The 27,159-nt window shown below is 34.1% G+C and overlaps 3 protein-coding genes across 3 annotated transcripts; 2 read left to right on the top strand and 1 right to left on the bottom strand.

Annotated features, from left to right (window-relative positions):
• Positions 1 to 3,986: 3,986 nt before the first annotated feature.
• On the top strand, positions 3,987 to 13,200 carry LOC114298973 (myosin-binding protein 1). The gene is made up of 4 exons (XM_028243641.2): positions 3,987 to 4,416; positions 6,712 to 8,025; positions 8,148 to 9,674; positions 12,720 to 13,200. The coding sequence occupies exons 2-3, from the start codon at positions 6,774 to 6,776 to the stop codon at positions 9,614 to 9,616; spliced, it is 2,721 nt and encodes a 906-aa protein (XP_028099442.2). The 5' UTR covers positions 3,987 to 4,416; positions 6,712 to 6,773; the 3' UTR covers positions 9,617 to 9,674; positions 12,720 to 13,200.
• A 1,816-nt stretch (positions 13,201 to 15,016) lies between these two features.
• LOC114298975 (uncharacterized) lies at positions 15,017 to 17,348 on the top strand. The gene is made up of 2 exons (XM_082869867.1): positions 15,017 to 15,331; positions 16,045 to 17,348. The coding sequence occupies exons 1-2, from the start codon at positions 15,223 to 15,225 to the stop codon at positions 17,214 to 17,216; spliced, it is 1,281 nt and encodes a 426-aa protein (XP_082725993.1). The 5' UTR covers positions 15,017 to 15,222; the 3' UTR covers positions 17,217 to 17,348.
• Positions 17,349 to 17,862: 514 nt separating this feature from the next.
• On the bottom strand, positions 17,863 to 24,299 carry LOC114298974 (Transducin/WD40 repeat-like superfamily protein). The gene is made up of 5 exons (XM_028243642.2): positions 24,020 to 24,299; positions 23,732 to 23,830; positions 21,571 to 22,658; positions 21,234 to 21,492; positions 17,863 to 18,159 (listed from the first exon to the last, which is right to left on the bottom strand). Exons 1-5 carry the CDS (start codon positions 24,036 to 24,038, stop codon positions 17,960 to 17,962), a joined length of 1,665 nt encoding a protein of 554 aa, XP_028099443.2. The 5' UTR covers positions 24,039 to 24,299; the 3' UTR covers positions 17,863 to 17,959.
• Between the last annotated feature and the right edge of the window lie 2,860 nt (positions 24,300 to 27,159).

Here is a 27,159-nt window from a genome sequence, read left to right on the forward strand (position 1 = left end):
TCATAAAAGTGTTGTGGGTGTCTATTCCGCAACCCCGCGTCTAAGACTTTCCAAAAGCTATTTCTGAATTGCATTGTTTCCTGAAAATTGATAAACAGCTATAAGCACATGGCAGAGTGAAAAATATTATACCAAGAGTATAAGAGACACAAAATAAGCATGGATAGTTAATTAGGCCAAAACATTTACATAACTCAGTTTGGTAAATAAATCATTGGTGGCAGAAACTGAAAAGAAACTGAAATACATAAATTATATAAATAAATAACCATGACCACGATACAGAACAGAACAGAATAGATGTCACACGAGTAACAGTTAGAACAGAGGTACGAACTCAAAAGATGGCTCCTACGGACTATAGAGGTGGCTCCCATAATAGTGTAGCACTTATCTCCACACAGCACTTTGCTCCGCACAGAACAAAGGCCAATGAATCCATGACAAACAGAGGACCACAAAGTGGTCAAACAGAAGCCAATGGTTATTTAGTCCCCCAAGACATGAGACTCCCGTGGTGGTACTTACAAAACATAATTATTTATAAGGTTATAGTCAAATATTCTTAAAATATAAAACAAACATATCTATGGGTTTCCTTTTAACAAATAGGGTTCAAAAAATAATCCACGTAGCTGAAATAATAATATAGTTTATAATAATTTATAAAACATAACTTGTATAAAATAAATATGGTAAGTTAAAACATACGTAAATACATTATGGTGACTCAAGATATTGTATAACTCACCTTAACTTTAATATCTTACTCTTTCTTTCCACCATCAAAGACCTTCTCAGCTTCCATTATTTTTCCTTCATTTCTTTCTTTCTTTCCTTCTTTCTTTTCCCCTTTTCCCATTTTCTTTCCAGGTGAACGTCTCCTCCCTATTTGCATCCAAAGCCCAACACGTGGCTATGTGTATCTTTCCTATAGATTCAATAATAAATTATATAGATTCGTTCTTATCTTTAATAAATATTTAAGATAATTACATTTTGACCCAAGTTTTTAATATAATTATATAAATAATTTAATTCCTAATTAAATTACACTTTATTATATACTAACAGTAAATTAATTATTTATTTATATTTTGACCCCTAAACTTTTAATAATTATATTGTTTTACAAAATTACACATAATAATATATAATAAATTATATATTTTCCTAGCTGTGATTAAATAATATTAGTATAAATTCTACAGAATAATTAAAAGTCTAGGTTGTTACAGGGTACCACATCATTATCCATTAATGTAATTTGTCTACAAATTATGTCTGACAAAATTGATTATTTGCCCAATTCATTTTTACAGTTTAATTTATGAGATGAATGGTTTGAATCATATTATTGACTAAGATGACACTCACAAAATGAAGGGAATGGCTCCTCTCTATGCTACTATGCTATATACTTTATCATACTATATTTTATGGCCTCATTCTGAACTCACAACTATAATCCAAAATGTTTATCTTGTAATTCTCATAGTAAAAATTATTTGTACAAAAAATCAATTTCATCGAATATCAATAAATAAATGAAAAATTATAGTATTTTATTTTATAAAATGAAGGTTTAAGTTTAAATTCATAACTACTGCCTATTCTAAAAAATAAATTATAATTTATTTATATGTCTAATAATATCTAATGAAGCTGATTTTTTTTACAAATGAATTTCATTATGAAATTTACAAAATAAATTATTTAAATTATCACGGCCATGAATAAGACCCATAAAATAAAAAGCCTGGGCGGTCTCCAGTCCCAAATCAGACTGGACAATCCAATCCAATCCATTGGGCTCACTTCTGAGTCTTGTTTCGATAATTGGAACCGTTCACATTTTAAAATTCGTCGAGTATGTTATCTCTGTAAAAAAATCAAGTCAATCAAATAATAATCACTGTGTGTTCGGATTAATTTTGTATGAACCATTTATTTTCTCACCGTTCATTTTTTTTCATACAAAATTGATCTGAACACATATTTGTTGTTATTTGATTGACTTGATTTTTTTTAAAAAATAATATGCTCAATGAATTTTAAAATATAAATAATTTAAATCATTAAAACAGAACAAAAATAAACAATATAAATTATCAAAACAAAGCAGTAAATTCAATGGACCAAACAACACCTCCCCTATTTGGATCAGAGAGTCCTTAATGCCGTATTTGGTTGAGAGATTTAGAAAGTAATTTTGAAAGAGAAAATGAAAAAGTAAATAAAATATGAAAAAAATCTATATAATAAAGCAGGATGGTTTTTGAATTTGTCTTACACACATTTGTTCTACTAGAACATTTGGAGAACTTAGATTTATTCAAATTATAAAACAACGGTTGAGATATATTTTTCAAAAAATATCCTACATGTACATTTTTTATTTTTCCGCTTCTCTCTCTTACTTTTTTCTTTTTTCACCCACTCTTCTATGATCTCACCTTCCTCTCTCTTTTCATTTTATTATTTTTATTTTCTCTCATTTTTATTTTTGTCTCTATTTGTTTATTTTTTTATTTTCTCTTTTTTGATCACTTAGTTTTATTCATATTATATGGAAAAGTCTTGGATCCCAAAATTAGGAGCCAAATTTTACTGTGTAGTGGAAATTAAATTAATGAATATTATAGTTCACAAATTAAATGAATTTGAACAATTAATTATTATTTTAAATATGTTGAATACCTGATAGACTTCATAAATTTAGACTTATATGAATCTTCAACATCTATATAATAAAACAAGATGGTTTTTGAATTTGTCCTACACACATTTGTCTTACTAGGACATTTAGATGGCTTAAATTTATTTAAATTATAAAACAATGGCTGAGATATACCTATATGTACATTTTCTATTTTCTCGCTTCTCTCTTTTACTTTTTCCTTTTCTCACCCATCTTTTCATGATCCCATGATCCCATCTTTCTCTCTCTTTTCTTTTTATTTTTTTATTTTCTCCCATTTTTATTTTTCTCTCTATTTGTTTATTTTTTTTTACTTTCTCCTTTTTGTTCACTTATTTTTATTCATATTATATGGAAAAGTCTTGGATCCTAGAATTATGAGCCAGATTTTACTGTGTGTAGTGGAGATTAAATTAATGAATTTTATAGTGTACAAATTAAATGAATTTGAACAATTAATTATTATTTTTAAATATATTGAATACTTGATAGACTTCATAAATTTAGACCTTATATGAATTTTCAACATATTTTAATAAAACATGATGGTTTTTGAATTTTCAACATATTTTTTGTCCTATTAATATATTTGGATGGCTCAGATCTGTTCAAATTATAAAACAATAGCTGAGATATATTTTTTTAAAAAATATCCTACATATACATTTTCTGCTTTCTCATTTCTCTCTCTCTCCCTCTTACTTTTTCCTTTTCTCACCCATCATTCCATGATCCCATGATCTCACCTTCCTTTCTTTTCTTTTTTTTTCTTTTTTTTTTGTTTTCTCCCTTTTTTATTTTTCTCTCTATTTGTTTATTTTTTTATTTTCTCATTTTTGTTTAATATATTTTACACATATTTCCATACAATGTATGTATGCTCATAATATACTAGGACATTATGGACATATATATAATTTCCATGTAATTATATAAGCAAAAGCAATATTGCATGTATGCCCATAGAAATTATAGGTATATCAGGCACATCTATCTATCCAGCTATATATTATATAAGCAAAAGCGAGTTTTCATGAGGTGTTTTGTGAGAATTTCAAAATTTTATAATAAATTTGTAATTTTATCAAATTAAAAAATAAATTTAAATACTGTTAGGATTACAATTATATTCTAATCATAATATTACTTACGCCGTACCTTCAAGTGTGGACATACGCTAATATATTTATATTTTATATAATTTTACACTTTTTTTAAAAAAAATAAAATAAAATAAAATTCCCAAATTTCTCAACAAAAATAATGTAAAATAAAACTATTTTCTGTTTTACAAAACAAAGAATGAGGAAGAATTTTCTCACCAAATCCTTTACTTTTGAAGTGGGGTGAGGTGGGTTTGGGGGTGATGGCCTTTCGGTAGTCGTCGTTTTCCTATGGCTGCAGCCGACTATTTGATTTGTCGGCGTGTAATTCAACTTTTATTTGCAGCGATGTTGACATAATACTCTGCGTTCCAATTCCCCACACATTTAACTCCAGTTTCGGTTATAATTCATTCAACAACACTTTCTTTGTCTCTCTCTTGTTTTTATTTTTGTCTGAATCTCGGTGACCTCTTACATGAATTTGTTCTTGTATCCCAATACCCAATATTATTTGTTCTGAATTTCGAAGATCCAACAGTCACTTCTTTCATTTGACGATCTGGATTTTCTCAAAACTTCACTGTTTTGTTGGGTTCATCGACTGATCAGGTTGATTAATATTTCATTTTTCATTTTTTTATCATTGAGAATTATGTCGGGTTTTTATTGGTGGTGATTTTCTTTGATATATACAAACGCCTACATGCATATATACGATATACATGATGTGTTTTTAACTTCTGATTAAGGGCGTATGAGGGGTTTCATAGGTATTGAATCTATGCTTGGATTGTTTATTTATGTTAAGGGTTATGGGTATTGATCTGACGGGAAAAAAATGATTCTTTGTTTGTAATTTTGTTGTGTGATCTGTTTTTTGGAAGGTTGATGCTAGGTTTGTTGGACATTCATTCTAAATGAGAAATTGTTTTTATTTGGTTTAATTATCATGTTTTCTATTCAACAAAAAAATTACTACAGTTTTTTTCTGGACATTGATTAAAAGGTGAGACACATTTCATTGAATTCAATACACCTTTTCACCTATTTTCAAAGTACTTTTTTAGCTTTTTTTACCTATTTTCAATGCGATGGGGCACTTGTTAGCATTTGACTTGATCAAAATATGGGAAATGGGTTTGTGTTTTAAATTGTAAGGTTCTATTTGCTTCTGATGCAGGGTATATGCAAGTGTATGCAGTAATAATCCTGTAGGACAAGTGAGTTGACTTTGTGCATGAGTTCCAATTAAGGTTGTTCAAAATATAGCCCAATCCGCACCGTTCTATCTGCTAATTGCGAATTAAACTTTAAAATTTATAATCTGTCTTTGAAATCGCTCCGCTCCGCTATAGTTAATAAATATATGTATTTTAACCTCTAATGAAATATCAAAGTAAAAATGAGTGTGAGAGGGATTTAAGATGCGGAATTTGTTACAAATTAGTAGTTATATATATGAAAAATAATATATAAAATTAATTTGTGTTTTATATATGAAAAATATTATGCAAATTAGTGTTTTATATTATGCAAATACTTGATAATTGGTTAAGAATATTTTTCAGTCTGCCAAACCGCCCCCAAACTGCCCAATCCGTGATTTGGTTATTTGCTAATCCGCCATTTGGTTTATAATTTTACTCTCAAACCGTCCGAACTGCACTGCACACACCCCTAGTTCCAATTGCTTTTGCCTTACGAACGTTGTTTATCATCTTCAGCTCAAAATTGGATGCACGTGTGTGCAGTGTAATTTGTGTTCTTAGCTAATCAATCTAATGTCTGCATCATGGTTATCAGAATCCCGATCTGGATCTTACGATCCTACGATCTTACGATCCATTTTAGTACAATCGATCCGGATCATGTAAAAAACTCTTTGTAGGTAGGATCTTTTGATCCTAGTAGTGAGATCTTATAAGATCGTGGAATCCCGATCTGAATCCGATCCAATTTATAAGCCTTGTTTTGTATTGTATGACATATTTTGTTATAAATTTTATGTTTGCTGTCTAAATACCAATTTATGTCGTCAAAATAAATATTAAAAATTAAGTAGTATTGAATCAAATAGACTAAGAAAAACAAACTAGGAAACAAACATTCAAATATTGCGGTAATTTAAGAAAATTAAATAATCGGAAAAACAAATTTAGCTTTAGCGGAGTCTAACAAGGGTAAGATGATTGCAACTTTATCCCAATTTCTGGAAAAATTATTTTTGTGACTCGAATCCGCTCCACTAGGGATGCTAACGACAAATCTTATCTTTCGACTAAGCTACTCTTTTGAGTTCTTAATCTATTTTCATTTCCAATATTGTTAAATATTTTTTCTCCACTTTTTATGCATTATTGTACATTGTAAAGTATTTTGTTATAGAATTCTTCTTCTTTTTCACCTTCTTTTTTGATAAAATACAGAACTTTTACCGTCGGTTTTTCTATTGCGTAATATTATATGTACATTTTACATGGAGTATTATATTTTTCACAATATCTTCACTTCTTTTTAATAGAATATAAGTTCATTTTGTGTATACTTTATAAGAAATATTTATTTAAATTAAATTATTATGTAATTTGTCTTTTTCGGTAGGATCTTACGATCCTCGATCCGATTCTACGATCCGATCCTATAAACACCTCCAACGATCCAACGTAGGATCCCGATTTTAACAACCTTGGTCTGCATCAAATCTTACTACAGTAGCATCTAATGTGGGGATCCTTTAGTTGCTAAAATATTTTGATCAAAATTCTGAATTGAGGTTTTCCCCAGTTGGCTTTTATTTTCAATGTATTGTTATGGTTTCTTTCATTTTTTGTTCAGTCTTTATTTTAGTAACTTATTTGCCTGTCTATTGATGCTGACAGTGCTGAATTATTGATTTCATTGTAGGAAGATTGGAGTTGACTTTGTGTTGGATGACCGCATTGGTGTTTATTTAGTTCTGCTTGGGAATGGCTGCCAGAGGGATTTCATCTGTTAAATCACACAATTTTTTTCTCAGATTTACCATGGCTTTGGCATCTGCTGTCCTTGAGTGGTTACTGATCTCTATGTTGTTTATTGATGCAATTTTCTCGTACTTGGTCACAAAATTTGCTCGTTATTGCAAATTGCAAGTTCCATGCTTGCTATGCTCGAGACTTGATCATGTTTTGGGCAATGAAAAACTTGGATTTTATTGGGATTTGATCTGTGGAGATCATAAATTTGAGATTTCATCTTTTGTTCTCTGTCGTGTGCACAACAAACTTGCAGATGTTCATAGAATGTGTGAAAGTTGCCTCTTTTCATTTGCCACAATAAATAAATCCAACTCTGAAACATACAGATTATTGGTTGGTAAACTTGGGGCAGACTCTCACCTTGGGCTTGAGGATCACAAGCTTGGTTCCCCGAGAACAAGAAATTGTTCTTGTTGCAATGAGCCATGGATTTTGAGAAGTAATGCCCAAAACTTGCTTCAGACTGTGTCAATTGGGTCAGAGGTTGCTGAACTTGAAGTGCCTTTATCGGTTGCTACCGAACTTTGGGATGACCTTAAAAAGATCAGAGAGGAACCATCTGGGTCACTTAGAGCGTACCATATGGGAAAAAATGGTTTTGATCCTTTGTCTAATATAGAATACACGAAAGTCAAGATTACCTCTGATACTGAATCAGAAGTCCCATTTTCCGATGATGATGACAGTAGCGCTCTAATTCGGGAAACTGCTGATCTCAAGGAAGAATCTGCTGTTCAACATGTGGAGATGCAGCCTCGGAAAAATGATTTTGATCCTTTGTCACATATAGAATACACGAAAGTCAAGATTACTTCTGATACTGAATCAGAAGTCCCATTTTCTGATGATGATGACGGTGTTGCTCTAATTCACGAAGCTTCTGATCTCAAGGAACAATCTTCTGTTCAACCTGTGCAGATTGAGCCTCAGATTATTTCTCTAGAGGATAATTTGACCTCAGAGAAATTGATACATCCAGATTCTGCACCTGAGCTTTCAACTGTAGACTCACAGGTGCAGCTTAATGTTATTGATTCCCAATGTAACGCATCTGTAGCATCTACTGCAGCAACTGGGCACGGGTTAGAGGAACTTAACTGGTCGCAAGTTGAACATAAGGTTGATGCATTTGCATCTGTTGATGAGGTCCCTCAATCCTCCAATGTCGCAGATACCCTTGTTGAAGAATCAACAGTGTGCCGTAAGTTTGAAGTTTTTGGAATATTGCTTTTACTCCACTTCTTTCCTTTCACTTGGCATCATTGTTTAGGCAGTTGTATTTGACTCTGTATCTGTTCTTTTGTATTTATTGGTTTCTTGCAGCAGATACCTTGGGAACACGTGAAGTGGAGCCAAAAAGTGTCACTGAGAGTGGAGAGGTCATTGAGGCAGAAAGTAGTCCTGTTACAAAAAGTGAGACAACTTCAGAAATAAACCCTGTTATAAATGGTACTAATTCACTGATGCCTAATAATTTGGATCTTTGCGATGCTTATAAGTTTGCTGTTAAGGGAAGACAGTTGTCTGGAAAGCTGTCAGAGCAAATGTCTCTGAAGGATGGAAGACTTAGTGAAGATTTGAAGCTCTTGCTGTCACAAATATCTGTTACCAGAGGAATTGAGTTACCACTGAATGATATGAGTCCTCGAGTGTCTGGAAATCGTAATGAACCGAAAACTGATTCTTCCAGCTCTATTGGAATACAGATGCTTCAAAGAAGGATCTCACTTGAGAGAAATGAATCTGGTTTGTCTTTAGATGGAAGCGTTATCAGTGAAATAGAAGGTGAAAGTGAGATTGATAGGTTAAAACGACAGGTTGAGCATGACAAGAAATTATTGAGTGCTTTGTATAAGGAGTTGGAGGAAGAAAGAAATGCTTCTGCAATTTCTGCAAATCAAGCAATGGCCATGATCACAAGATTACAGGAGGAGAAGGCAGCACTCAATATGGAAGCCTTGCAATGCGTTAGAATGATGGAAGAGCAAGCTGAATATGATGAGGAAGCACTGCAAAAAGCAAATGATTTTCTTGCTGAGAGGGAGAAAGAGATTCAAGATCTAGAAGCTGAGCTTGAATTGTATAGGAATAAAGTTGGGAATACATCAATCTTGGAGAATGAACTGGATTCAACTTGTGATTTGAAGCCAGGAGAAGTGAGAGCAGAGCATTCAGATACAAGTTACTTTAAAAATAGTGCCAATGAGCAGACCAATAATAAACCTCTTGTCTGCAACAAAGTTGACGGAACAGGTGTGCTTTTTGGGGAAAAGCATACAAATAATGCATGCAATTCATTGTTAGAGTTTGATGATGAAAGGCTGTACATTTTACATTGTTTGAAAAAATTGGAGAAAAAGCTTCATTTGTTTTCAAATGATGGGATTTATTTGGACAAGGCTAATGGTGAATATTCAGGAACAAAAGGGGATAGGGTAAGTGACTTGAAAGAGCTTAACTGTAAAGGGTGTACACAAGAAAACAGTGAAAAACAAGAGAATGATTTATCAATGCAAAAGCACGTCTCTGTTTCTGTTCCTTCATTTGAAAACCCTGAATTTGCTAGCAAAGTGAGTAGTGAATTTGATTCTGGTGTTCAATGTTACTCAGGGGGTTGTAGACTGACTGATGTAGTTTCTCTCGGAGATGCAGTTTCCAACCTGATCAGCAGGTTGGAAGCACTTGAGGCAGACCATAATTCTTTTGTTCATTTTTCCAAGTCACTTAGAATGGGAGATGACGAAATTAAAATTCATTCAGGGGATATTTTGTCTCATGTGAGAGAACTATGAAGGATTGTGATTGGAAGAGAAACATTTTGCTTGGAACTTTACATCTTATCATCTCAAGGTAACCATTTTTCACCAGTTTCCTTCTCATACTAATTATTTTTCATGTCTATATATCTGAACTGAATTCTTCAGAAACGATCAACAGTTAGGCTCTCGTGTAAATAGCTTGTCAAAAGTAATGAGGTTAATTAAACAATGAGGTAATAGATACATGTACATAGTAGTGATGCTTGCTACTTCAAAATTCATATCCTTGCTGTGGGCCAGAATTTTGACTGTAGCTCTTTTTTGTATATATTTTCTTTATTTTAAGTATGTGATTGCAACTCTAAGATTCTTCATCAAGTACGAGAAAGGAAGATGTCATGTGGACTAGTATAGTTCTCCAACCTAAATGTAGCTTTAGGTAGATTTTTACTAGATATGAAATTTGTAATACTTAACATCCCACTGTATGAATTAAAGGATTTTTTACTGCACATAGCATATTTTTTATACTTTTCCTATGCTATGATAAAATTTAGCGCCAAAAGTTTTCCTGCTGATTTTGTAATGCTGAAGACTTCAAGGTGCTAAAATAGTATTTCAGGGTAAACTTGGTACATCTGAATTTTACTATTAACTAATACTTTGCATGTCCTATAACTTATAAGTGGAAGTCTAGGTACACCCAGGATCCTTTGCAAGCGAAACAATCAATTTTCAGTTTTCAACACTTAATAGTGCTATGAAATAGCCCATAGGTGCACCCTATGTTACATGGATTCATGTATGCATGTTGGATGCACATATGTCTCTAGGCTTAGGATCATCTAATTCCCTAGTCCAAAGACACTGTGACATGTCCAAGTGTTTGTATTTTTTGGTAGTCTAGTTTTATTTCTTAGGTAAATGGTGTTTTAATGTAAAATAGTGTGTTAAACCTGAGCAGATGGTCATTTTGAAACCAACCATGTCATTAAAGTAACTTATTTTAAGGAATTAAATTACCAAACATGCTTGCATCTGCTTGTCCAAAATAAATATGTCAAGAGCATGTCCACTACCATTACCAAAGTGTCGGGTGTCAACAGGATTCATATCCTCTCCATTTCATGGATGAAATAGAGATCTCCATTCCATTATCAATGGTTATGAAAAATCATTTTTAACAAATTTTGATTTTAAATTACATCACGAGGGAGCGAATGACATATCACCATACAAAACTCTAAAGATAAACTTTTGAATCTCACTGGAATCAAGAGGGGTTGCACTCTTTGATCTTGAATGGGGAAACCTAGGAATTAGTGTGTAGGGATTAGGTCTCTCGCCCAAACACAAATATTTCATTCAGTATCATCTTACTAGGAATTGACCAATCACCTTTTACTATGGAGAACATTAGATTAGTAAACTACTTGAACGAATAAATTATTTAAGAAAATAGTTAGCAACTAGGGTAATTAACTACCTTGCTTAGTGGTAAAGGAGCACCTTTTCCTTCTAGGCAAATTTATATGTGGGCCATGGGCCTTGGTGCTAGACTGTGCTGTGATTCTTGGGGCTATATCATGGACCTTGGGTGTTGGTCTGAACTTGTTGATTGAGCTTCACAGTTGATCCATCTCTGGCCTTTGAAACTAAACTAGTCTGTGAGTTCTATATTATCTGAACTTCCTTTCTGTAGGCCTCCTACTCTCTGCATAGTTTTTCTTTTGATAAAACGAACTTGTCCTCGTGTTTTGAAATGTTGATGTAATACTACAGTTACTTGAACATCTATAACTTATAACTGGACGTATATTTGCTACTGTTACACATCGTTTTCTTTGCTGGAGGCAAGGAGGTTGATATGTGAGTCCCTCATTATTATTGATTTATTAATTTTACCTGAAATGATAAAACTGATTGCTCAACCAGTTTATGGCAGAATGACGTTCTTTGATTGATATTTGATAAAGAACTTAAATACTGACTCTTATGTTTCTTTGTTTTGATGTCTATTGGTTTGCCATGGGTTCTGCCTAATGTTGGACTCTCAATTGTTGCAAAAATTGAACTTCTTGTTTACTTAAATCTCCTATACTCTAGGTCAATTATGGTTTGGAATTGCCAACTGATCTAGGACAACTTTGAGTATCTCAAACATGGCAGGCTTGTGAATAGGTTTAAGTGATACATGAAAAGGTGCAGTGTTTGTAGATAAAGAAAAGGAAGAACGGGCTTCATTTTCAAAATTGTAGTTTGAATGATTGTCTGAAAACTTGGGGTTTTAAGGGTCTGGACTGCAACTTTCTGTGGATTTTATGTTTGGGAATGCTGGCATGCTTATGAATTGGTTTAAGTGGTACAAGAAAGGGTGCAAGTTTTGTAGAACAAAAGTACACTCTGTTTAGTCCCTCCAGGTAAATGGGGATCTCGGTGCAAGTTTTTTCAAACTTAAAGTTTGCAAGATTTTATGAGAACTTGGAGATGTTGAGGATTTGGACACCAACCGAACTCTGAATTTTGGGGTTAAATATAAGGTCAAAGAGAAGGGAAGAGTTTAGGGTTTATTAGATCTTAACACTGAAGAGTTTTGATTGGAGATTTTGAGGATTTGGACACTAACCGAACTCTGAATTTTGGGGTTACATATAAGGCCAAGGAGAAGGGAAGAGTTTAGGGTTTATTATGGAAGAGTTTTGAGGCTGTTTCGGGGCCATGAACGGTACTCAAGAATAGTACTTTTACTGTATGGTGTGAGTTTTGGTTGTTAGGGTTTAAGTCTTGAGGTTAGGATATATTGGGCTGGTGAAGAAATTTTCCAAAGCACAATTCCAAAATTTCTAAGGCTCAACTTCATTGAATAGAAGAATTTTGTAGGTATTTATAGAGGTTTGTGTCTAATCCTACTCAACTATGACTTCGAATTCTAATCCTACATAAGATACTTGTATAATTTTCATTTTCTATTGCGGTGCTTATTTGATGTTGGACTGTACTTTCATAAGTGTCTGTATGTGTCTGGTCTAGTCCCTGATGTACTAGCTCTATTTATGATCTAATGATGTTCTTTTATTTACCAAAAAAAAACACAAAACAAATCAAAGTTTGTTAAATTGTGTCTTTAATGTTTCAGGTGCCTAGGGTAAATGATGCTTTCGATGCTATGGACAGTGGGAAGGTAATCATTACTAGTTGGTACCCAGTGAAGCAAATGTACTGTATCATCAGCTTGTTTTCTCCGATGACATAGGTTGCATAGTAGTTGACATTTTCTCTCCTCTTTCCTCCTCTTTTCTTTTTTTGTGTTTTTTTGGGTATTTGTTTTTCTTCTTGTCATATTTATTTGACCTTGATTTTACTCAGATTGCTTGTAAAGTTGGTGAGGCTTTTTTTCATCCTCTAAGAATGGGGAATTTTCCATTTGTTGTCTCTTCTCCTTTCTATGCGGTTTTTGTTTTTAGAGCAAGGGGGACTAGATGAGTGATTGTATTGCATGAGAGTGGTTTCTTGTGTGTGAAGTGAAAAATCAGGTATTTGTGAACAAAGTTCATTTCAATCAGTTGGGTGTTGATGCCAATTTGTAAATTCAAACAGATTATTATGATTTGATTTCATCTCTGTTGCTTTTTTATGTTTTAGTTTGAGTAAATTAGAATGACTCCCTCCGTCAATTAGAATCAATAAGCTCTGCTAGTTTGAAAAATAAAATAAAATTACATGACCTCCGTCCATTAACGGTGGCATAAATGAAGGTAGCAAAAGTGATAAAGGCCCCTTTGGACAAGTTGGTTATTTCAGTAGATTATTTTAGTTTTGGGCTATTTTAATAGGCTAAAATAGTTGTGTTTAGAAAAGAGTTGGATTTTTTTTGTAGTTGAATGTAATATTTGTGAGAGAAAAAATACAATGTTTTTGTGTTTAATATGACATTTTGTCTGATTGATTATTTTCGCCCATTTTGTTTTGTTTTTTTTTTTTGATTATTTCAGTCTATTTTATCTTTTAGTATTATTTTAACCCAAAAAGTCAAAAAAACTTCTTCCCAAATACTCCCAAAGTTACTTTTTTTACGCTAACTCTTTCTTTTTTTCTTTATACTCAAAGTACCAAAAGCATTTTTTTTTCTTTTTTTCCCAGTGAAAACTGCTCTCCACCTTTATACTCAAAGTACAAAAAGCATTGCTAGTCCCCGCCCAACAACCATCGACACTCTCCTTTGCCTCCCTTAAACTCAGATCATGACTCTGCCTCCCTTGCACCATCTACAATAGCCACTCCCCTCCTCCCCTATCCTTTATAAATAGAAATTTTATACAAGAAATTTTTCTAACATGATGTCACAGTGATATTTTTCAAATAATAAGTAATTTTTAATGAGTTTTTGGTTTAAAATAAATGGATATATTTGAATAATTTTTTTAGATATGTAGCATGAGTGGTGGCTCAAGCTGTAGCTCAAGTGATTATGAAAGGGCATTTAAATGCCTAAGGTCTGAAATTCAAATTAATGGGGGTGGCATCTCTATATGATATAGTAATCTAACTCTAATAGCTGTGGGGCACAAAAAAATAAAATAAAGAGAAGCAAGAGTGATGATATACAAATATAAATCTATACAAAAAATTTATATATAATGACTTGGTTGAATTTTGAGCTTATCACTTTAAAATAAAGAGTTCATTAAGATGTCTTTAAATTTTAATATACAAATGACATTGTCCTATAGTTTTTTTGCAAAATTCTATATAAAACTGAATGACGTTCTCTGTGTAAAAAAAGTTGTTCTTATGAAAAATTTATGTTGAATTTGTCATTAGAATGATATGACAGTGACATTTTTGTAGTTAACAGTCACCTTAGAGGGTTCTTTAGTTTGGACTTAAAGTGATATACTTGTAATGCAGTCATGTCAAAATTTTTTTTTTTTAATGTAACATTATTTTATTTATGTAACACAACTGAGTTCCAAAAATAACAATACCACCATCCCCTCTCCCCTCCCAAAAAAAAAAAAAAAAAGACCTAAAAAAAAATTTAAAATTTATCATGGATGGTAAAGATTCACTTAAAGTGCGGCTCCACAACATCAACTTAATTTATGCACCATGAATTTGAAATTCAAGACGTTTTTTTTTTTTGATAAATAAAATTCATGACATTTTTTTGGGTACAATTCTTTTACCGTAGACTTTCTATTCTAAAAAAGAAAACTTGGTGGGGAAATAGGCGTGGTGGGTATGCCAAGTCTAACATCATGGGATTGCTATTAGATAGATTTGGCAAAGAGTAGAGGGCAAACAAAGAACCAACCACGCAAAGAAGAGAGGAAAGGCCAAAATCAAACCCAAACAAATAAACATAAAAAACCCAAGGCAACCAAATTGGAATAGCTTAAGTTAAAAGAAACAAAACAGGAATAAGCTAAACTTGTAATCTTCAACAATGGTGGTTAAAAAGAAAACACTATGAATGTGTACTATTTATATAAACCAAACCAAACCAAACCAGACAGAGAAAGGAGACCAACAACACAACATACAGTTCACGTCAAAAGATTGAATTCAATCATCAGAGTGTGGTCTAAGAGAGAGAGAGAGAGAGAGAATTAGACAAACTATTATAGATTTGAAAGAGAATGGGATCGGGTGGAAGAGGAGTCCGACCCGTATATGAAGATTTCAGCCCAAGATTCGAATGGAAAGAATATGAGCAATCTCACATTTTATTTGTTTATCTTCCTCTCGGTGCGTATCCCTTCCATTCTTTACCCATTTAGACATTATTTATTTTTTATTTATTTTTTTGGCTTTTTTAGAAGTTAAGTTGATACCTCGTTTGTCAACTGTCATTTTTAGTCAAAAAGTTAAAAAGTTACTTAAAAAAATCAAAAAGCTAACAACTCATACCAAAAAGTCATAGATTTTTTTATTTTTTTGCACTTCTTTTTATAAAAAGTCAAAAATTCATCACAAACATACTAATTTTTTTTACATCACATTTTAGTTAAAAAGTCAAAAAATTACTAAAAAAACCTATTTCCAAACGAGGCCTTTGGGCTTAAAAGGCTACGTGCAAAACAATAACTACAGAGGGTAATAGATTCTCACAAACAATACCTTCTCTGCCAAACAAACCTTTTAGCAAAAAAAAAAATTATTTAATTTAAAAACTAAACACCCACTATATATTCTATAAGCCACACTTTTTTATTATTATTATTTATTTTTATCTTTTAAGTCTTTGGATTTTTGTAGGTTTGTTTTATTTTATTGACATTAATTTTAATTTATTTTTAAAAAATAAAAAGACGAAATAAACCCGGGATGCAAATGGGAGGCGTGGCAGGAACAACGAAAACCCACCCGTTTGTAATACCTAGCTAGCATTTCTTACATTAACTATAATTAAATAACTACTTTTAAGGTTTCATGGTCTCGATTAATATAATTATTTGCAGATTTCATGAAGGACCAAATCAAGATTTCAACAGAAGGTATAAACACCCTCAGGGTTACCGGAGAGCGGTTCGTAGAGCACAACAAATGGAGCCGGTTCAAGGAGGACTTCAATATCCCAGAAGATTGTAACATGAGGGCTATTCGTGCCAAATTCGAGTCTGCAATCGGAACTCTCACCATTACAATGCCCAAGAAATCTCAAGTCGATCCCAAAGCCAAACCCATATCCAAATCCGAAGAAGCCGCCAAAACCACCACCCTGGAAGCGCCTTTGCGCCCTCAACGTGACACCATGGACAAGCAGCCAAGGTATGGAAAGATTCAGGAGGATACGACAGATCGTTTCACGAGTGATCCCAAGAGAAGATCAGAAGTAGATGACAAGATCACCACCACCACCACTACTACTGTTCAATCTCCAAGACCTCAGGAAACTTCTGCAAGAGTACCACTACCAGGTCAAGCTCAAAAGGATTACATTGACACCCCTCGTCCCAAGATGATTGCCCACTCAGAGTCAGAATATGAAAATGGGAAGAAGGGATCAAAAGAACCGACCCCTCAGAAAGGTGGTGTTGCTGCTGCTGCTGCTGCTGCTGCAACTCCTGATCCCAAAGCGACTTCAAGTACAAGTGGGACGGCAGAGGGGGTTGAGAAACAACAGGACAAGAAGGAGCGGGCAATTGGGTCAAAAACTAGTGCTCCAAAACGTATTGTTCAAGAGGAGGGCATTAATGCCAGAAAAGAGAGTGAACCGAAAGGGAGGCCGAAAATGACGGAGATTGTTATGGAAAAGCCTATTATTATGCAAACAAAGGAAAAAGACAGTAGCAGTCTCAAAAATAAGCCTGAAGATGTTGTTATGAAGAAGGCTGGCAAGAAAGAGAAAGACAGTACTATTGAAGGAACTGTTGGTGCACAGAAAGAAGAAAAAGCAAAGGACTACTCATATTTTGCAAAAGTGAAGCAAATCACAGATGCAAGTTCCAGTGGCGGCAGTGGTGGTGGTGGTGGTGATGGTTTTGAATTAGAGAAATATAAGCAGGCAGTGCAGAGAGTTGTTGGCAAGGGAGGCCTATCCCTGACCGAAGAACAGAGACAATTAGTGGTGAATGTGGGAGCAGCTCTTCTGGTCATTGTGGCTCTTGGGGTTTACATCTACTACACTTAGGGTTCCACTAGGATGCTAAAAATTAATTCTCTTTGTACATTTACATCCATGTGTGTAAAGTAAATAAGGGGCATTCTACTCCTAAGGTCCTACCATGAATATATATATATATAACAAGTAAAATTTATATCATCACTCGATGCCTTTACGTCAAGACATGCAAATACTTTTCACATTGACTACAAATATTTCAGTGTGAATCTGCTATTAATTCCTCATCAAAATGCAGTTCAGATTGTACAAGAGCACAAGAATCCTTGCAACATCGACATCCAATCTAATTCACAGAAATTCAACACCAAAAAGGTACATCAATTCCTTTCACAAACCATTAAAGGTATTAGAAACCGAAACTTAACACCAAACAAACTCAACACCTTGACTATGGCGTATGAATGAGCTTTGACCTACAGGATGACGTATATATAGAGAGGGAGAGGGAGAGGGGGAGTAGTTTTTCCCCATGTGTTATGCTACAGGAAGAATGGCTGAATGAGTGTCAATCCCCTTAGGTTCAAGAATTCCGTAAATCATGACATTGATTGAAGAAGTAGTTGAAAAATAGACACATTTTTTATAGGACAAGTAAATATATATATATATATATATTTAAAAAGATTAAGATAAATATGCCATAACCACTATCTTTAAAAACAATAAATTATACTTAATAATCCAGCTGGGACGAAGAAATTTTTCAAAGTACAAACTCAATGAGGGAAGCATTTTTTATCTAATGATACTCATTCACTAACATCATCTGCAAATACAGTATCCTGTTCAATGACAGGTTTGTCTTTTATTTTTGACGATTTACCGGATGGATTTATCTTCTTTAAGGGTTTTCGCACCTTCTCAGCCTGCAACTCCAACACCTTCTCTGAAGGTTTCCGTCTTCTTTTCAAGTGTGGTCGTGTATCTTCAGCAGCAGAATTATCCATCACTGCATACAAGTCAAGTCAAATTAAACATGGAAACTAAAAAGAAACATTTAGAATATTATTTATCCCAAATAAGATGTCCACTTGCAGTAGAGTCAGAACTCTAGTATGATTATATAAGCATATTAGATGTGTTCATTTGCACTTTACTTGTGGAGAGAGAGAGATAGAGAGAGTGAAGTCATTTTCCTCTTCCTACCATCCATGATGCAGGAATCACATACATTACTATCATGTAGTGTATAACAGTCAAGCAAGAGGGGACAAATTTGTATCTTCCAATACCATGTCAAGCAAAAGAATTTCAACAGATTTCTTGACTGATGGAAAAAGAAAACAATATTTCCTTCTTTAGCATTTTGATTTCTGATAACAAAGCACAAAGACCCAATGGAGTTAACCCTCTTTGCCAATAATACACATCACCTAATAAATCAACCCAACCTATAGGAAACATATAATCATCACATCCATAACAAAGCTTAATATAATACACATACATGCTTGTGTATAATCAAACCAAACCTTAAGTCCCATCAAATAGGATCGGCTACATTAATCCTTTTTCTCGACGCGGCTCTATCAAAGGCCATTTCGTTAATCAAATTAAGTATATTCATATCTCTATTTACGACCCTAGTCAACGTCAATCTAGGTCTACTCCGTCCCCTAGTACTTCCATTTACCGTCACTGCATCGCATCTCTTCATTACTGCCTCTGTTGGTCTCCATTGAATATGACTAAACCATCTCAATCTATAAACTTATCATCTATCAGTGCTACTCCTACCCATTTCCGAATATACTCATTTATAATTCTGTCTTTTCTAGTCTTGTCACACATCCACCTTAACATTCTCATCTCAGCAACACTCATCTTATTTACATATTGTTTCTTGGTTGCCCAACACTCCGTCCCATACAACATCGCTGGTCTAATAGCCGTTCTATAGAACTTTTCTTTTAGTCTAGTGGGTACTTGTTTATCACACAGTACTCCAGACGCACTTCTCCATTTAAGCCATCTCGCCTTAATTCTATGGACCACATCTGCATTAATCTCTCCCGCTGTTGTGAGAATCGATCCTAAATAACGAAAATGTTCACTCTTAGGTAGTTCTTGGTTCTCAATCTTCACTTCTTCTTTGCTTTCATTGTTACTGTTACTAAATTTACACTCCATGTACTCTGTCTTAGTTCTGCTTATCTGAATTCTTTTAGATTCAAGTGCTTCTATCCAAATCTTCAACGTAGTGTTAACTTGTTCTCTAGTCTCATCCACTAACACGATACCATCTGCAAAATGCATACACCATGATACATCATCCTGAATATTTCTCGTTAACTCATTCATAACTAAAGAAAAAAAATAAGGACTTAAGGTAGATTCCTTGGTGTAACCCTACAGTAATTGAAAATTTATTTGTCACTCCAAAAAGCGATCTAATAGTGGTCACCACCCCTTCATATATGTCCCTAATCACATCAATGTAACCTTTTGTCACCCCTTTTCTTCTTTAACACCCACCGGATTATATCCCGAGACACTTTATCATATGTTTTCTCAAGATCGATAAACACGATATGAATGTCTCTTTTATTTTCTCAATACTTTTATATTACTCTCCTCAAAAGATAAATCACTTCCATTGTTGACCTATCAGGCATAAACCCAAATTAATTCTCTGACACCTCTATTATATCTCCCAATCGACGTTCCATCACCCTCTCCCACACTTTTATTATATGATACATTAGCTTGATTCCTTTATAATTATTGCAATTTTGGATATCTCCTTTATTCTTATAGATTGGTACTAAAATATTCTTTCTCCACTCATCTGGCATGTTACTAATCAACAAAATCTTACTAAACAACATAGTTAACCAAGCCACCCACTTCTTACCCAAACACTTCCAAGTTTCAATAGGAATATCATCAGGTCCTAAAACCTTATTTGATTTCATCTTCTTAAATGCAATCTCCACTTCAAAGTTCATAATCTTGCAATATAACCTATAGTCTTGGTTTTCCTTATTACTGACTATTTCCTCCCCTATTAGCGCATGTTCCTTGTTTAACAGTTTCTCAAAACAGTTCTTCCACCTTTCCTTAATCTCTTCATCCTTCACTAATACCTTAGAATCCTCACTCTTGATGTATTTAACTTGATTAAAATCTCTTATTTTGCTCTCCTTATCTTAACAAGTTTGTATACCCTGTTCTCTCCCTCTTTACTATCTAATCTAGTATATAGGTCATCATAAGCTTTCAACTTAACCTCTCACTATTTTCTTGACCTCCTTATTAGCCAATTTATAGCTCTTAAGATTTTTTTTAGTTCTATCCTTCTGCCACTTCTTAAAGCACTATTTTTTCGCCTTAACTACCGATTGAACCTCTTCCCTCCACCCACAAGTTTCCCTAGAGTTTGGTCCCTTTCCTTTTGACTCTACAAGAACTTTTCTTGAGATTCTCCTCATACAATTGACCATCGAGTTCCACATAGTATTAGGATCATCTTCCAAGTTTCAAGTACCTTCTTTATCCATTTTATTCTTAAATATTTTTATTTTATCCCTTTTTAACTCCCACCATCTCATCCTATGACGCCCACTATCCTTCCTAGCTTGGTATTGCCCTTTGAAGCATAAATCTAGTACTAAAATCCTATGTTGAGACGTTAGGCTCTCTCCAGGAACCACCTTACAGTCATTGCATTCTAGATGGTTCACTTTCCTCACTAAAAAGTAATCTATTTGGCTCTTAACTCCGCCGGGATTGTTGTGTGTTAGGTAGCCGACAGCCAACACGTAAAAAAGTCATTTGGATCCCTTATGACAATGAATCCTACATGCTTGTTTATATCCATATGAAATCCTCAATATAGGTTTTAGAAACGTCTTTATCATTTAGCTCACTTTTAGTTGGGGAGGAATTAATCCAATACAGAAGTTGCCAAGTCACGGTCTTAAATCACAAACAAACATGACCACTGAAGCCTACTCTTTGAAAATAAGTTTTAGGATAACTTAATAGTATATATATATATAAACAGGCAAGGCGTAATCTTACCTTCAATTGGACTTGCTTCATGGTTCATTGCCTGTCCATTCTGCCCTGCCTCCTCTGAAAGAAGCGAACCAGAATGGTTGCTGTCCACCAGCTTTGAAGAACTTTCTACACACTTGTCTAGCTGTTCAGGAACATCAGGGCAGGGAATGGCGGGCAAAAAACATATTTCTCCCTGTGACATATCTGAATCACTGAAATCATCCTTCTCCACTGACATAATATCAACTTCATCATCTTCATTAACATCTGATTCTTTCACCTGCAAGTACGCATATAAATTATAGAAGCAAAAGAATAAACAAAGGAAGAGCTACCCAAGTAGGCTTTCTTCTCTTACCTTTCCAGTTTCCGGTATCAGATCAAATTCGTCTTCTCGTTCTACATACTCCTCATTTTCCTCAAGTTCCTTGAAATCCGGAGCAAATGCACTCCAGTTCTCAGTATAATCTTTAGCCCAAATATACACCAAGCCACCTAGGGAAACAGAGACAACAATAGGGTGGACAGGATGCCATGCTAATTCTAACAACCCATCCTTTGGACCTTCAAGGATTTTTACAAGATGTCCAGCTCTATCCCATATGTAGATCTTGTGCTCATATCTGTTAGCAGAAGCACCAACAACCCACTCACCATCACCACTAAAACATGGAGCATTCCAATGTATTTTGGTGATGGCATCTTGAAACTCTCTGAATAATGCTAAGCACTTTGCTCCAACAGCTTTAAAATTCTCAACCCCATCTAGCTCATCTGGGATTTTGCTTGATTCATCAAGGGCTTTAAGTCCATCTTTCAGGGGCAGAAGGTTCTCATAGATCCTGATTGTCCGGTCATTTGAGTTTGTAAGAAGATATTGTCCATTCCTGCTAAATGCAATATCCTTTATCACATAACCAGCAGAAATGGGAACAACACCAAGCACTCGAACATTTTTGTGATCTATTATGAGTATTTCTCCTTTAGAGTTTCCCACATAGACCAGATCACCGCACTTGTTAAAGCACGCAGAAGTTGGAGTAAAAGCAGCTGATCCATCTGAGAATTTATTGCGTGATGGAGGAGCAGATCCTGTGTCCGTCTCAGGTAATGAGACTGGAAGGACAGTTGTGCTTTCAGTGTTCAAGTCAACAATCATGGGAGCAGTTGAGAACGGGCATGCCAGGCAAAGAGATGGGGTAGAGGAACCAGGGTGTAGATAAGCTTGGAAGGGAGCTTGAGGCAGAACTGTTCTTGTTATCTTCTCTCCTTTGACAACATCCCAAAGTGTTATTGATTTGTCCATGGCGGACACAAGTATGCGGTGACCATACTTTGACCAACAGACACTTGTTATGGCAGCAACACAATCCTTATCCTTGAGTTCCTTAGCAATGCCCCTGGTCTCAAAATCCCAAATAACGCAGCTTCCATCCATGCACCCAGCTGAAAGAGAGCAAAAGAATTTTCCAAAGTGAGCAACTGGGATTCAAAGATACCTTACATTGTTTGATATACACCAAAACTTCTTTAGTCGAAACAACTAAAAGCTGATAATCCAAGAATTATTGAAGAAATGCAAAAGGAGGAAGGGGGGAAGCAAGATATATCTGGTTGCCACGATGTAATGGAAAAGACTATGGCAGCATCTCACCTACCAATACTTAATTATATTCTACAACTCCTTTACCAAATGAAAAGATAACAGAAATAGAGATAGCAGGGAGCAAGACTCAAATTTTCCAGATTGAGGCTTGGAATCGATGTGAGACCATGGTATTCTTTCTTGACAATGTTGTTTAATGATTACATATGACTGATATACAAGAAGATGGAGAATAATTGATGGTGTGGACGGATGGAAATGGGAGTATCTTAGTTAAGTCCTTCTACTCCTACCTTTTGGTTGCTTTGGGGAATTTCATTTTCATAAAAGAGTATTTGTTAACTAGGGTTCCTATAAAAGGTGTCTTTCTTTGTACGGATGACAACTGATTCTATTCTCATAATTGATAATCAGGAAAGACGGATTTTTGGCTCTTTTTTTTCTATTTTTTGGTTTATACAGTGGATGGTGACAAGAACCATAAATGTACGGCAGGCGGCCGCCAATTGAAAAGGGTAGAGAGTGCATGGGAGGTGGCCCCAATGTGCTTATGCGGTGTATTTGGCGGTTGAGGAATCGACAAAGTTTTGAAGACATAGAGACTGATATACATAGAATGCAGATGTCATTATTGCATAGTTTCAATATTTGGGTTCAAGGGAAGATTTGTGAATCTTCATTATCTTCTGTAGATTTTATAGGATAACTTAACTCTTAGGTGTGTTCTGTTAAAAAAGTGAGTATATTTTTTTTGGGTAAATTAAATAATCAAATAAAAAGTGTGAATGATATATACACATGAAAACACCAAAAATTTTAATATATATATATATATATATATTAGGAATGGAAGTAGAGCAAAAAAAGGGCAGAAAAATTGAGAAGTTGAAAAAAGAGGAGTGAAAGGAATTACCGGCAAGAAGGGTTCCTCTGCGATTAAAGGCGATGCATTTCGTGACCCCATTTTCCAAATACTCCTCTATCACTTCCGGAAAATCTCCCTGCAATGGGTCTTCACAAACCCCACACACCCATACAAAACAAAACAAAACAAAACAACAATCACCACCATCACCATTTTAACAAGTAACAACAAATTCACAAGAAAAAAAAAAAAAAAAAAAACCCCTACTTTTCTACAACAAATACTCACACACACACACAGGGATAGATAGATAGATAGATAGATAGATAAAGGTACCGATGATTGGGGCGTTCATGGTGGTGTTGGAAGAAAGCTTATCAAAATTCGAGGTCTTTGAAGCGCATTCGCAGCACAGACAAGAGAGAGAGAAGAGAAGGGTGTGGATTCGATAGTTCGCCGGGGAATAGGAGAGAGATTGGTAGTAGCAGGGAAGGGAGGGCTTTCTTCTTCTTCTTCCTCCTCCTTGTGAGAGAGAGAGAGAGAGAGCTAGAGAGGGCTTTCGTGACACCTATGAACCCCCACCGGGTCCGAGCCACCAGTCCGAACCAGTTTAAGTGGTTGATTATTTTAATAATTTTTTAATTTTTATAGAAAAAACATAAAAAATTAAAAAGGTGATAGGATACTTTATAATAATTTTTTAATAATAACTAGCGAGTCTTAAATCGGGGATAATTTATAAGAATAATGTTTGAGGGACACAATTTTTATAGCTCAAATGGCTCAAAACTGTTAAGATGACGTCGTTTTGACATGTTTTGTGCTCAAAACGACATCGTTTTGACAGCTTTGAGCCATTTGAACCACAAAAATTGTGACCCTCTACCATTGCCCAATTTATAATGACTCTACCCTTTTTTGCTCATCTCTTCCTGCCTCACCGTTGGCCATCCTTCCCCATTATTGTTATACTCTTGTCACATTTTCCTGTCATATGTATGCCTACTGTTAAGGTTGGGCATAGGCTTATTTGGCCTGTGAAAACTGTCTAACTCAAATCATCTGCATTTATTTGGACAAATTTTCATAATTGTTAGGGTGAGATGCGGGTAAAGATTTTTCTATTTTGCAGGTCATGAACGATAGGTTGTGATTTTTCTTAAAACTGTATTTATCCGTCCGCATCTGTATATAAATTTTATTTTTTTTTAAATCTGGACCATCAGATTTTCTTATAAGTTTTGTAAGTGTGTAATTAGGGATGTAATCGATTTAGGACGATCGGTGTTTAGGTAAAATTTTACACCAAACTGATAATGTCAATTTTATTATATTGAGAACTGATACAAATCTAATTTTTTACTAAATTGTATCAAATCGCACCAATTCAAACAATTCAGCTTAGTGCGTACAACTTTTCAAATTTTAGTTACTTCTTAAATTTGTAATATAAGCGGTGTTTGGAAAGAGTTTTTTTTTGTTTTTTTTGTTAGTTTTTTGCTAAAAGACAAAATAGGTTAAAAAAATAAAAAAATAAAAAATAAATTCAGACAAAATATCACATCAAACTCATAATCATTTTACTTTTTCTCTCACAAACATCACATTCAACTACAAAAAAATTCAACTATCTTCCTAAACACAAAAAAAATTTCCTCCAAAAATAATCAAAAACTAAAAAAACCTACTAAAATAACAACTTCCCAAACACCCACATAGTAAATAATTTAAATAAAAATATTGAATTAACCATTTGTACATTATTTCAATATCCAATCCAACCATTCACAAAAATATAAACAAAAGAATTAATATTAAGTGTTTAAGTTTTACTAGAGTAGAATTAAAAACAAAATATAATCTAAAATTTATAACCATCATCCTATAAGACTAAATCACAAATTTATCAAGTAGAGTTAAAACAAAAAATTGAAAATGATATAAACATCTAATATAGCTATATATGCATAGTAGTAGCAAAACTTGACTCAAACACATGACTAGCAAACTAAATACTTATCACATTGCTAATATCTATTGTCAAATCTAGATATTTAAGAAAAAATAAACAATTAAGTGAATCATTGAATTTTGTACTCAACCAACTTCATTATATATTTAATATATATTATGTTTCATATGCGAAACTTTCGGTTGGTTTTGGTTTAATTCAGTGCACTAAGTGCTTAACCCGAAAATCAAAAAAATTAGTTTTAAAAATCGCATAGACCGTTTCATATTAAAAAAACTGACCAAATATAACTTGTTTGGTTTAGTTCAATCGGTTTGGTCAAATTTTTCAATTTTTCTTACATCTCTATGTGTAACCCTAGTATTCTCTTCTCTCACCCACTTGCAAGTAAACAAATGTTTTGCAACTTGTTTTGCATTGCAAGTGTAGAAACCCAACAAATGCTGGCAACTTATAATAAAATGAGTGAAAGGGTTTATTTATGGTTATGCTTCTTGTTTTTCACAAGTTAGTGAGTTAAGCAAACTCTAAAATCAATTTTTCAGAAGAGATGTTTGTTCCATTTTATTAAAACAACTATGAGTTTTGTTTAGCTTATACTTTTTTCTGCAAAGTGAATGTAAGTAAATTGACTGATCTTAACCTGTGCTTATGGTCTGTTTTCTTCTAGAAGTAAATTGGATAGATATGCTATAATTTATTTGGGATAAATCATTTGAAAAATAATGATTTCATGATTAGAAACATGTGAGTTATGACCCAAAATAAAATTTGAAAAAATTGGGGGAAATGACCCAAAAAGAATATTTAAAAAATAGAGAAAAACAAGCTCAAAAATAAGTTTGAAGATGTTCAAACCATGATATTTTACAAGTTCCTAGATGTTCTCCAGAATTTTGGCCTAAGAAGATGAGTTTTGCGGTGTAGAATTCGAGCTTGGAGCTAGACAGTGCAATCTGGAAATTCCAGATCTTGCACTTCCGCTCGAGCGTCGGATTCTACGCTCGAGCGGTGACCCTCTAATCTTGCACTTTGGCTCGAGCGACCAGAATTCTGCTCGAGCGTAAAATGCATGCTTCCAGAAGTTCATGTGTTTTTGCAGATCGCTCGAGCGACAAAAGTCATGCTTGAGCGAAGGTCTGAGTCTCACACTCGAGCGGACCCTCACATTTTGCACGCTCGAGCATGAACCCTGTTTTCAGCAAGTTTTGAAAAATGTTTTCAAGTACATTTTTGCATCCTCATTCCATCCTAGGCATTCCTAGGCCAAGATTAAGACACCATGATGAGAATAAAGGCTAGAAACACACTAAGAACAAATGAAATAAGTTATGCACAATCCGAACGTATGTTTCAATGTATGTGTCTATCATGTTATGTAGGTCGTGCGCCTTAAGTTAAGTGAATTGCCTACTCTCTACTCGTCTTTTGGAGCCACTAGTTATCTGTGAGTAATAACTTTGTAAAGTTATGTTCAATTATAAGTATTTTTTGAATGATATAA

This window comes from Camellia sinensis, chromosome 5 (assembly GCF_055761805.1).
Source record: "Camellia sinensis isolate YWXY chromosome 5, ASM5576180v1, whole genome shotgun sequence".
In the NCBI taxonomy this organism is placed as follows: domain Eukaryota; kingdom Viridiplantae; phylum Streptophyta; class Magnoliopsida; order Ericales; family Theaceae; genus Camellia; species Camellia sinensis.